Source organism: Neoarius graeffei, chromosome 1, assembly GCF_027579695.1.
Source record: "Neoarius graeffei isolate fNeoGra1 chromosome 1, fNeoGra1.pri, whole genome shotgun sequence".
Taxonomy (NCBI): domain Eukaryota; kingdom Metazoa; phylum Chordata; class Actinopteri; order Siluriformes; family Ariidae; genus Neoarius; species Neoarius graeffei.
Window position 1 is genome coordinate 73679907 of NC_083569.1, and position 12544 is coordinate 73692450.

Here is a 12544-nt window from a genome sequence, read left to right on the forward strand (position 1 = left end):
TGTGTCATTTATTTTAGCATGTCAGGGAAGAAACAGAAGAGCCTCCTTTCCTTCTGGGAAGCCAAGGCTCAGAAAACAAAGGCAGGGAGGTCAGTTGATGTGCCAGAGACTGAGAGGGAGACTGTGACATCAGGTGAGATAGTGAATGTGCAGGAAGTGACAGAAGAGGAGACGGGGAGGTGGACAAAGAGACAGTGGAAGATGAAGAAAGAATGGAGGTGAATGCAGAAGGTGGAGTGCCAGAAGAGGACAGGGTGACTGAGGAAGACAGTGCAGAGGTCAGGGTAGTGGTGAAAAAAAAGGCCTTAACTGGAGCTGCCACCTACCGATCCACATTCAAATGTGAATGGACTGCAAAATGGCCATTTATAACTGTAGGCACCACCAACTCCTACTGCTGGTGCTCAGTATGTAGGCAGGAAAATTCCTGTGGCCATCAAGGTGTCGCAGATGTGCAGCGACACATTAAGAGTAAAGCACACCAGTCTAAAGAGCAGGCACTTCAGTCCACAAGTAGGATTGGACAGTTTTATCCCCCAGTGACTGTTGGTGGCATGACTGCACAAGAATCCAAGGTATTGTCCTGGTCAAAAGGACTACATGAAGCTCAGATTCTTGCATGAAATCTTGTTTTTCATCATTTCCGAATATATAAAAAAATGACCATATATTTTAAATAATTATGAACAATTACCCGGTAGCTGATTGAGTTGTGTCTGTGTTTACCATAAATTACCTCTACAAATAAATTTGTCTTGAATGTCCTTTCTGCTGATAACATGGTTATCATGGTTTTTCTGTTTAAGACAAGGAGAGCTGAGGTGAAAGTGGCTGTGGCCATGGTGCAGCACAATATGCCATTTGCCACGGCAGAACATTTTAGTCCTTTGTTAAGGAATTGCTTTAGCGACTCCCCCACAGCACAGCAATATAAGTGTGCCAGCACAAAAACAACTTGCATAATAAATGAAGCTGTGGCACCGCATTTCAGAGAGGAGCTGGTCACCAAAATGAAGACCAGTCCCTTTACTCTCATAACAGACGGCTCAAATGATACAGGTGTTGTACTGACAACCAATTAAGACATCCTCATTTTCCAGTACACATTTTTTACACATATCAGTGGTTTAGGCTATGTGTGTAATGTTTCTAATGTGATGCTTAAACCTTTACCTTGCAGGACGTGAGAAAATGAACCCCCTCACTGTCAGGGTGTTTGATGGCAAGGTTGTTCACCGATTTCTGGACATGTGCACAACAAGCGGGCAACACTGTGGCACTGCCGAAGCCATTTTCCAGAAGATCAATGATGTCCTCGAAAAACACAACATACTTTGGAGTAACTGTGTTGCTTTGTCTATTGACAATGCCCCAGTCAATACAGGGGCAAGAAACTCGATTGCCTCTAGGATACTGGCAGAGAATTCCAGCGTGTACATCCATGGGTGCCCATGCCATATTCTGCATAACACAGCAAAACATGCTGGGCAGGGTTTTTTGGAAGTAAGTTTGTACTCTTTCAGTAACCTTTAGATAGCTTGTTGTGCTGTGGTGTAATGAATTTGTGACCAAATTGTAACATAAGCTAATTTGTAGGTGACTGGATTTGACCCCGAAGATCTGGCAGTAGATGTTGGGCACTGGTTCAGAGGCAGTACGAACCGTAAAGGTTACCTAACAGGTTTGTGATTTTCAGCAGTACTATAGTGTGTGAATGCAATGCAAAAACTTTCATGACACTGAAATGTAATATTCACATTGCAGAATTCTGTGACTTGCACGAGTCGGAGTATATGGAGATACTTTCACATATCTCCATCCGTTGGCTGAGCCTGGAACACTGCTTGAATCGGATTCTGCAGCAATACAAGCCACTCTCCAGCTATTTCAAGTCAGCAAGTAAGTTGCATATTTTACTAACATGAATTTGAGGTTCTTTAAGAGATTGCCATGTGAATGAATACTATGTATAATTGTGTTTTCTTTCCTTTTCAGATGAGAAACAACCACGCTTCACATGGCTTGCGGATGCATTATCCAACCCAATAACAGAAGTCTACCTGCTTTTCTATCAGGCAACGTTGCCAGCCTTCTCCTCCCTTAATCTCCTCCTTCAGAAAGAGAAATCATCTGTCTTCCTTCTCTATGAAGAGGTAAAATATATGAGGGTTCAGCTCTGTTTATGCCATTGGTTTTTCATCTGCTGTCACTAACATCTTCAGTGAATTTTTCCTTCATAACTACTAACCCTACTCATCTTCACTAGCCTTGTTATGCTTGTGTACTCGCTTGGGATAAAACCGTCTCTTCAATGTAATGTAATGAATTGCAACTTTGTAGATGACCAAGTTCATTCACAAGTTGTGCGGAAGATTCCTGCAAGTTCAGGCACTGCAGAGCAGAGCGGTGGAGGACATCAATTACACAGATCCATCCAACCAACTGTCTGGTAATGCTCCCCAAGTTTCTCCCTATATGCAAATACATAAACTCTCTGTTTACTGACCACAAATGACTTATTCAGTTTTGACAGTGAGGATGTCACCAATGTGAAAGCAGAGATACTTTATGATACTTTCTGTGAAGATTCTGTTAAAACTGTGGGAGGTGTTTGCCTTTGTGGTTTAAGTGTCTGATGTTTACTGTACATGTTTGCAGTCTATGTACAGTACTTAGTAGTTTTATTGAACAGTATATTTATATGTGCACTTTATGGAGCAGCTTTAAATGTTTTTATACTCTGTATAATGTCAATAAAGGCTTTCTATTCTATCCTATTCTATTCTACCCTATTCTATTCATAACTCTAATAGGACAAAAGCTGAATGTGGGTTTTACAACCAGGGCAACCCTCAACCGGCCCCTAGAGGCTGGAGATGTCACTCCACAGCAGGTGGAGAGATTCCACCAGGCTGTCTTGCCATTTTTGACAGGGGCAGTTGAATATGCCATGGCAAAACTGCCCCTTAAAGAGAGTCTCCTGAAACACGCCAGGTTTGTGGATGTGCAGCAGAGGGCAAACTCATCTCATCTCCTTATCTTTAGCCGCTTTATCCTTCTACAGGGTCGCAGGCAAGCTGGAGCCTATCCCAACTGACTATGGGCGAAAGGCGGGGCACACCCTGGACGAGTCGCCAGGTCATCACAGGGCTGACACATAGACACAGACAACCATTCACACCCACATTCACACCTACGGTCAATTTAGAGTCACCAGTTAACCTAACCTGCATGTCTTTGGACTGTGGGGGAAACCGGAGCACCCGGAGGAAACCCACGCGGACACGGGGAGAACATGCAAACTCCACACAGAAAGGCCCTCGCCGGCCACGGGGCTCGAACCCGGACCTTCTTGCTGTGAGGCGACAGCGCTAACCACTACACCACCGTGCCGCCTAGAGGGCAAACTGTGAAGTAAATAATGCTGCATACTTTGTGGATCGGTAAGGGTTTAACATTTCAAATCTATTGCAAAGTTTGATCACATTTGCTGAAAAACTAGCCCTTTGTTTCTCCTGGTTAAGTATACATTGTATTCTTTAGGTTCACCAAACTGCTTCTATATCATGAACCCCAAGACCAACTTGCAGAGGAGTTTCAGGACTACCACTTAATGGAGGTCCCAATGCCCAAACACCAGACGGAATTTGACGGTGAGGCTTTCTGGGAAGGCATGAGTTCACTTAAGAATAGGGTAATAAATATCCAGCACACACACATTGACATGAGCAATTTAATAAGTGTAAAATATGTAGGGGTGTAATTAGGCTTCCTTGTTCCCCCCCCCAAAGGTGACTGGAATGAGCAGATTTCCCAGGCTGTCTGCAATTGCCAAATGCAGATGCTGAGAGGGTTTTTTCCATGGTGGGCTTGAACAAGACCAAAACAAGAAACGCCTTGGCCCTGGACGGAACCCTCTCAGCAATCATGACAGAGAAAATGGCTGGCATTGAGCCTCATTGCTTTAAATGGGAGCCCCCAGTGTCAGTAATTAAGGCATCTAAATCTGCCACAAACACTTATAACACACAGCATCACTCATAAACACACACACACACACACACACACTATCCACCATTGTTCAGTAGGGCCCTTTGGGGCTATATTTGTGTTTTTTGCCTTTATTTAATTTGAAATGCAAATGTTTATACCCAATAAAGAACAAAACATATTTTACTGTATTATTATTTGTTATAGAATAAACAAACAGTGTAATTGATCTAATCGAATTTGTTTTTGTTTTTTAAGTAGCTGGGTTGATGGGACACTAGGAGGGACCCCCCCACCCCACCTCAAAACTTGAGAGCCCTGCCTTAATCCAATCAAATTGAGAGAATTTTGATGGTGTTTGGTGTGAATGTGGGGTTAATAAGAAGCAGCGGTTTGACCTTCACCGTTTTTGCTGCGTCAGGCATTAGTTTTTATTTTTTGTGCACTTGAAATAGTTTTTTTTAAATAAACACATCCCTTTTGGGGCTTGGATTAGAGTTAAATGCGCTGAAATGCGTTGCAGATGTGTTCACTTGTCATGATTAAAGTTTAATGACTATTTATTTATTTTAAAATGAAGGGTGTATAAATGTAAAACGTGGACGGACACACACACACTGAAGGAGAGAGAGAGAGAGAGAGAGAGAGAGACCCACAGGCTAAGTAAGGAATGCGGCTTTTAAGTGTGCGCGCGCACATCCTCCTCACATGTAAAATGGCTGCTTCACTCCGACCTGCAATACCACAACTGGCCACCAAGAGGCAACTTATTCATCTCATCTCATCTCATTATCTCTAGCCGCTTTATCCTTCTACAGGGTCGCAGGCAAGCTGGAGCCTATCCCAGCTGACTACGGGCGAAAGGCGGGGTACACCCTGGACAAGTCGCCAGGTCATCACAGGGCTCACACATAGACACAGACAACCATTCACACTCACATTCACACCTACGGTCAATTTAGAGTCACCAGTTAACCTAACCTGCATGTCTTTGGACTGTGGGGGAAACCGGAGCACCCGGAGGAAACCCACGCGGACACGGGGAGAACATGCAAACTCCGCACAGAAAGGCCCTCGCCGGCCCCGGGGCTCGAACCCAGACCTTCTTGCTGTGAGGCGACAGCGCTAACCACTACACCACCATGCCGCCCCAGGCAACTTATTATTTATCATTTTAATCTGAGACATTTTGATCTTGTATTAAATGTGTATTGTTTAATACAGCTTTATCCATTTTAAAACATGTTTAAATACATTTTGTTCGTTTATTTAGAAAAGGCTGTAAGATGTTTTGTAGTCCAGATGAGATTGTATCCTTCTGATTGGTCGGTTTGTGAACTCATTCTCATTTCCTCCTCCTCTTTGTGTGCACAGACTTTTAAAGCTGTTAATTTGTGTGTTTCTGTTGCCTCTGCTTTGTTGTCGTTGAGGTTTGGGGTTGTTTACATGCTAATGATGCGGTTTCTATATTTAATTAACTGTTTATGACTAAAGCATATCTTCCGTCCTCGTGTGTTGTGTAGTGAAGGATGTCCCTCCTGGTCATTCCTTCGCTTAAGTGTCGCTTTTTGGCTAAGATCAAGTGTAATATCTGTTCTTATCAGTTTAATATCTGATACGTTTTCTATCCGGGAGCCATATATTAAATTGATTTTTGGAATAGGGAAATGGAATAAAAGCTTGCTTCGTCTACTTCATGCATTGACTCAGTATTGCAGTACTTCTTGGAACAGTGCATCTCTTTTATATCGTGAAAAAAAAGAAAAGCTCAGTGTTTAAGTAGTCTGTGATTAGAATATATGTAATTATTACTTAATACTGGGTGTTGCTCATTTTTTTGAATGTTAAATAACATGTTGAATTGGTAGTTTTCTTTTGTTTAAATGTACTGCATGTAGTGATCAAGTAAAATTGCCACCATAGTTTACACGAGTGGTGGGTTTTTATGTCATTGTTTCATGTGTTGGTGAGAAAATCAAGTGAAGGATCAGGGTCTCTATTCTGTGGAGAAATGCTTTCCTTCTCTTGAATTAACTGTTACTTTTTTTTTATTTTAGCTTTGTGTTGTTTTTTTTAAACAACACCTGTTATTGAAAGTACAAAACCAACATAGCAAAATTGTTATCCTATTAAATGTAGGAAAGAACAGAGAAATTATGAAAGTGAACAATCTGATAAAAATCTAGTATAAACAACTTTATAATACAAAATTGAAAATAAATTATGCATGAAATCTTGTAGTCAGAGATGTCCATGGACAGAGAGGGGAATAAAAGGAAAACAAAGCAAGAAAACTAACAAACATGCATACAAGGGGGAAATTATTTTATCTTGTCAGTTATCTAATTAGTGGGAAATAGTGGGGAAAATGTTTTAAAATATCAGTCTTTCTGCTTTTGCACCTTTTGCAAATTTTAAGGATCTTAAATATAAATTTGTTAAAGAAAATAAACATGAAATCATGTGTGTGTGAGATGTACAGTGGTGCTTGAAAGTTCGTGAACCCTTAAGAATGTTCTATATTTCTGCATAAATATGACCTAAAACATCATATTTTCACAGAAGTCCTAAAAGTAGATAAAGAGAACCCAGTTTTGTGAGTGGCAAAAGTATGTGAACCTTTGCTTTCAGTATCTGGTGTGACCCCCTTGTGCAGCAATAACTGCAACTAAACATTTCCGGTACCTGTTTATCAGTTCTGCACACCGGCTTGGAGGAATTTTAGCCCATTCCTCCATACAGAACAGCTTCAACTCTGGGATGTTGGTGGATTTCCTCACACGAACTGCTCGCTTCAGGTCCTTCCACAACATTTCGATTGGATTAAGGTCAGGACTTTGACTTGGCCATTCCAAAACATTAACTTTATTCTTCTTTAACCATTCTTTGGTAGAACGACTTGTGTGCTTAGGGTTGTTGTCTTGCTGCATGACCCACCTTCTCTTGAGATTCAGTTCTTGGGCAGATGTCCTGACATTTTCCTTTAGAATTCACTGGTATAATTCAGGATTCATTGTTCCATCAATGATTGCAAACCATCCTGGCCCAGATGCAGCAAAACAGGCCCAAACCATGATACTACCACCACCATGTTTCACAGATAGGATAAGGTTCTTATACTGGAATGCAGTATATCTGTGAAGATACTCAGTCGTCCAGGTACATAGTAATCTGTGGTTGGTAGAAGAGAGCAACTGGACTTGCTTGAACAGTCTTGAAGACGTTTCGCCTCTCGTCCGAAAGGCATCATCAGTTCTGTCTGTCTCTGTTCAGTGATGGTCGTTCCAGACTGACAAAATTGAACGATCCTCTCTGGCTAAGATGTCTGCCAGTTTTCTGGAAGTCCTCTCATACTCCCGCACTAGTCGAAGGGAACTCATCCCAAAGTGTGTAGAAACATATCTGTGAAGATACTCAGTCGTCCAGGTACATAGTAATCTGTGGTTGGTAGAAGAGAGCAACTGGACTTGCTTGAACAGTCTTGAAGACGTTTCGCCTCTCGTCCGAAAGGCATCATCAGTTCTGTCTGTCTCTGTTCAGTGATGGTCGTTCCAGACTGACAAAATTGAACGATCCTCTCTGGCTAAGATGTCTGCCAGTTTTCTGGAAGTCCTCTCATACTCCCGCACTAGTCGAAGGGAACTCATCCTCAGAACTCATCGGGAGTATGAGAGGACTTCCAGAAAACTGGCAGACATCTTAGCCAGAGAGGATCGTTCAATTTTGTCAGTCTGGAACGACCATCACTGAACAGAGACAGACAGAACTGATGATGCCTTTCGGACGAGAGGCGAAACGTCTTCAAGACTGTTCAAGCAAGTCCAGTTGCTCTCTTCTACCAACCACAGATTACTATGTACCTGGATGACTGAGTATCTTCACAGATATGTTTCTACACACTTTGGGATGAGTTCCCTTCGACTAGTGCGGGAGTATGAGAGGACTTCCAGAAAACTGGCAGACATCTTAGCCAGAGAGGATCGTTCAATTTTGTCAGTCTGGAACGACCATCACTGAACAGAGACAGACAGAACTGATGATGCCTTTCGGACGAGAGGCGAAACGTCTTCAAGACTGTTCAAGCAAGTCCAGTTGCTCTCTTCTACCAACCACAGATTACTGGAATGCAGTGTTTTCCTTTCTCTAAACATAATGCTTCTCAGTTAACCCAAAAAGTTCTACTTTGGTCTCATCCATCCACAAAACATTTTTCCAATAGCCTTCTGGCTTGTCCACGTGATCTTTAGCAAACCGCAATGAGCAGCAATGTTCTTTTTGGAGAGCAGTGGCTTTCTCCTTGCAACCCTGCCATGTACACCATTGTTGTTCAGTATTCTGCTGATGGTGGACTCATGAACATTTAACATTAGCCAATATGAGAGAGGCCTTCAGTTGCTTAGAAATTATCCTGGGGTCCTTTGTAACCTCACTAACTATTCCACGCCTTGCTCTTGGAGTGATCTTTGTTGGTCGAACACTCCTGGGGAGAGTAACAATGGTCTTGAATTTCCTTCATTTGTACACAATCTGTCTGACTGTAGATTAGTGGAGCCTAAACTCTGTAGAAATGGTTTTGTAACCTTTTCCAGCTTTAGAAGCATCAACAATGCTTTTTCTTGAGATCCTCAGAACTCTCCTTTGTTCGTACCATGACACACTTCTACAAACATGTATTGTGAAGATCAGACTGTGATAGATCCCTGTTCTTTAAATAAAACAGGGTGCCCACTCACACCTGATTGTCATCCCATTGATTGAAAACACCTGACTCTAATTTCACCTTCAAATTAACTGCTAATCCTAGAGGTTCACATACTTTTGCCACTCACAGATATGTAATATTGGATCATTTTCCTCAATAAATAAATAAATGACCAAGTATAATAATTTTGTCTCATTTGTTTAACCGGATTCTCTTTATCTACTTTTAGGACTTGTGTGAAAATCTGATTATGTTTTAGGTCATATTTATGGAGAAATATAGAAAATTCTAAAGGGTTCATAAACTTTCAAGCACCACCGTGTATAAAACTTAGCCAGAGATAGAATTACATTACTAAAGAGTTTATCATTTTTTATTTTGTAAGATCATACCAAATGTTACATTGTCTCTTTAAATAGAATCTAGAAATGATGAGACTTTGTTTTAACTGTTGTGAACTGAGCGATTATGTGGAGAAACGCTTCCCTTCGCCTGGATTAATGCTGCGTTCATGTGCTATGGGAAGATGATATTTTCCAGTTGGGAAGTGGTATTTACCAGTGTGTTGTGTTCACATGCTTTTGTTGTTGTTGACAAATTAAAGATGGTGGACCAGATTCAAGTTAGCAATAGTTAGTTAGCTATCGTTAGCAATAGCGTCTGCTCTGGATAGGTAAAAACAAACCATAACACATTTTTAAAGGAAACGGATTTCTAACGTATTATATTACACTTGTTAATGACGCAACATTGCATAGACACAAAAAACTACCCGCTAGTACTAGTAAAAAAAAAACTTTAGTAGCGTACAATGCTTAACATTCAAGTGTCTTGTACCGCTCGCCGCCATGTTCAAAAGGTTAAAGTTCATCTCATCTCGGCAACTCATCTCATTATCTCTAGCCGCTTTATCCTGTTCTACAGGGTCGCAGGCAAACTGGAGCCTATCCCAGCTGACTACGGGCGAAAGGCGGGGTACACCCTGGACAAGTCGCCAGGTCATCACAGGGCTGACACATAGACACAGACAACCATTCACACTCACATTCACACCTACGCTCAATTTAGAGTCACCAGTTAACCTAACCTGCATGTCTTTGGACTGTGGGGGAAACCGGAGCACCCAGAGGAAACCCACGCGGACACGGGGAGAACATGCAAACTCCACACAGAAAGGCCCTCGCCGGCCCCGGGGCTCGAACCCAGGACCTTCTTGCTGTGAGGCGACAGCGCTAACCACTACACCACCTATCTCGGCAACTCGTGTATCAAAATTTTTTACGAGTTGCCCAGTGGAAAATACCACAAGAGGGGGCGTTCCCCTGCATTCATGTGCTCTGGGAAGATGATATTTTCCAGTTGGGAAGTGGTATTTACCAGTGTGTTGTGTTCACATGCTTTTGTTGTGGTTGACAAATTAAAGATGGTGGACCAGATTCAAGTTAGCAATAGTTAGTTAGCTATCGTTAGCAATAGCGTCTGCTCTGGATAGGTAAAAACAAACCATAACAACGCATTTTTAAAGGAAACGGATTTCTAATGTATTATATTACACTTGTTAATGACGCAACATTGCATAGACACCAAAAACTACCCACTAGTACTAGTAAAAAAAAAACTTTAGTAGCGTACAATGCTTAGCATTCAAGTGTCTTGTACCGCTCGCCGCCATGTTGAAAAGGTTAAAGTTCATCTCATCTCGGCAACTCGTGTATCAAAATTTTCTACGAGTTGCCCAGTGGAAAATACCACAAGAGGGGGCGTTCATGTGTGTTTTCCATGTCGGCGTTTGGTATTTACCATAATTCCCATAGCACATGAACGCAGCATTCGTGTGTGCTTTCCATGTCGGCGTTTGGCAGGGGCGTGTTTAGCCTATTTTGGGGGGCGCTCAAGCACCCCCAAAAACGAGCTCAGCACCCCCTAGCTCAGCACCTTCAAAAACACTGCTTTTGGACGTAATTTTCAGAAATAAGTGCCCTTGCGCACTGCGCAATGAATGTGTGCGGGCGTGTGTGTGTTCTTGAATTCACCTGTTACGTGATAGTTCTATGAGCAGTAAAATACCTCTCCTCCTTGCGTCCCCTCTGATTGGGTTGCCTGTCTGCGCGAGTGCTTGCTACGACATGGTGGGTTTTTTTTTTAACTGGATTCCACGCCGATGAGGAACTCGAAGTAGCACCTGAGTATTACTGGCATAGCGAGATGTGAAGGTACGGACTGGAGTTACAGTTGTTAAACACAACACAATAATATGCGTAATGCAATATTGATGTTCCTTGGTCTATGAATAGAATGATAAAAACGACATTTATCATCCATATCGAGATACTTTTGTGCAGAGCTGTACAAGTGCTACGGTGCTAGACCACCGTGTGTTACTCAGTTTTATTTAATGTAACATAGCGTTTACGTTTGCTTATCATTCACAAATCCAAACCCTGGTCATTGTCTGGGGGGACAGTGAGTGTGGTTTGGATATAGCCTACATTTTCAAAAGAACACTACCAAAATATAACAAAAAATATAAACTAATGTAAACTAATGTAAAATCATAATAATACACACTATTATTACACAATACACAATAACACATTAATTAACAATTACCACTGTTCAAAATGAATAGCTCCAACATTACAAATGCAGTAGTAGGTCTTGTTTAGTTAAAAATATAACGTAAATATTTGTGTCAGTGGCTGTAAATGTGTAGATATCATAGTTTATTGGGTCAGCTTCTGTTAAAACATTGCATAAGTCTAGTCTTGTCTAGTCTAGTCTTCTTGTCTAGTTTAAATGCGGAATAAACGTGGAAACACTGTCGTTCAAGCCAGGTGTCTCTGTCAGCTCTGGGGGCTAAGCACCCCCAAAGATCAGATGCTAGAATCGCCCCTGGCGTTTGGTATTTACCATAATTCCCATAGCACATGAACGCAGCATAACTGTTGTGAACTGAGTCAAGTCGGATTAAGGAACCATTTCCGTAAAAGTGTGGGCTCTCCTTATATGGTCAGAAGCAGTGCATCTTGGGTAGTGTTTCCCTCACCATGATGGTGAAGAGTGTGTGTGGTGGTGACGGCGCTCCGCAGCGGGATGTGAACTCATACTTACCTGGCAGGGGAGATACCATGATCAAGAAGGTGGTTCACCCAGGGCGAGGCTCAGCCATTGCACTCCGGCTGTCTGACCCCTGCGAATTCCCCAAATGTAGGAATCTCGACTGCATAATTTGTGGTAGTGGGGGACTGCGTTCGCGCTCTCCCCTGATTTCACTGTAATAAAGACAGACAATTCAATTACACCTGATGGACTGCGAGAGTAGTACGTTAATGTTTGTCTTTCGTTTAACTAGAATTACGAATCATTAACGAATTGGGTTAATAATGTGCGTTGTTTGAGCTGTTATCAATTGTAGCTAATGAAGTCTATTTAGATACAATAATACATCGTAAGCATCTTAATAACTGCTATGACATCGAGCATTAACACTTTGCGTCTGACTGTATTTTCTGGCAGTCTTATGATTTTAGTATGCTTTATTTTTAATTTGAACGAATTTAAGCAGTATTTTCTGTGTCATATGACTTTTTTTGTATTCACCACAAGTTCGGCTACAATAACGTTTATGTAGTACGTATGTCATCATTTATCCGTTATTTTTTAAAAAGTTCAGTGAAGATGTTAAAAGCGGTTTTAGAATTGTGCTAGAATATGTGAAAATACATTACCCATTGTGACGAACCGTTTTGGTCACTTAAGGTGATTCTTTTTAGGCTTAGGAATGTATCAAGCACAAAAGCTTGCATCTGCTTCATTGATTTGGACAATTAACTGGCCATCAAAAAAAAAATG

At 41.7% G+C, this 12544-nt stretch overlaps 1 protein-coding gene and 2 non-coding genes across 3 annotated transcripts; all 3 read left to right on the forward strand.

The window, feature by feature from the left end:
* Positions 1-18: 18 nt before the first annotated feature.
* Positions 19-2213, forward strand: LOC132885202 (uncharacterized). The gene is made up of 5 exons (XM_060919600.1): positions 19-133; positions 379-575; positions 1597-1681; positions 1765-1899; positions 1996-2213. The coding sequence occupies exons 1-5, from the start codon at positions 19-21 to the stop codon at positions 2211-2213; spliced, it is 750 nt and encodes a 249-aa protein (XP_060775583.1).
* A 3321-nt stretch (positions 2214-5534) lies between these two features.
* Positions 5535-5733, forward strand: LOC132897466 (U2 spliceosomal RNA). The gene has a single exon (XR_009656324.1). It is a non-coding gene; the product is annotated as a U2 spliceosomal RNA (small nuclear RNA).
* A 6062-nt stretch (positions 5734-11795) lies between these two features.
* LOC132898831 (U1 spliceosomal RNA) lies at positions 11796-11958 on the forward strand. The gene has a single exon (XR_009656588.1). It is a non-coding gene; the product is annotated as a U1 spliceosomal RNA (small nuclear RNA).
* The last annotated feature ends 586 nt before the right edge of the window (positions 11959-12544 follow it).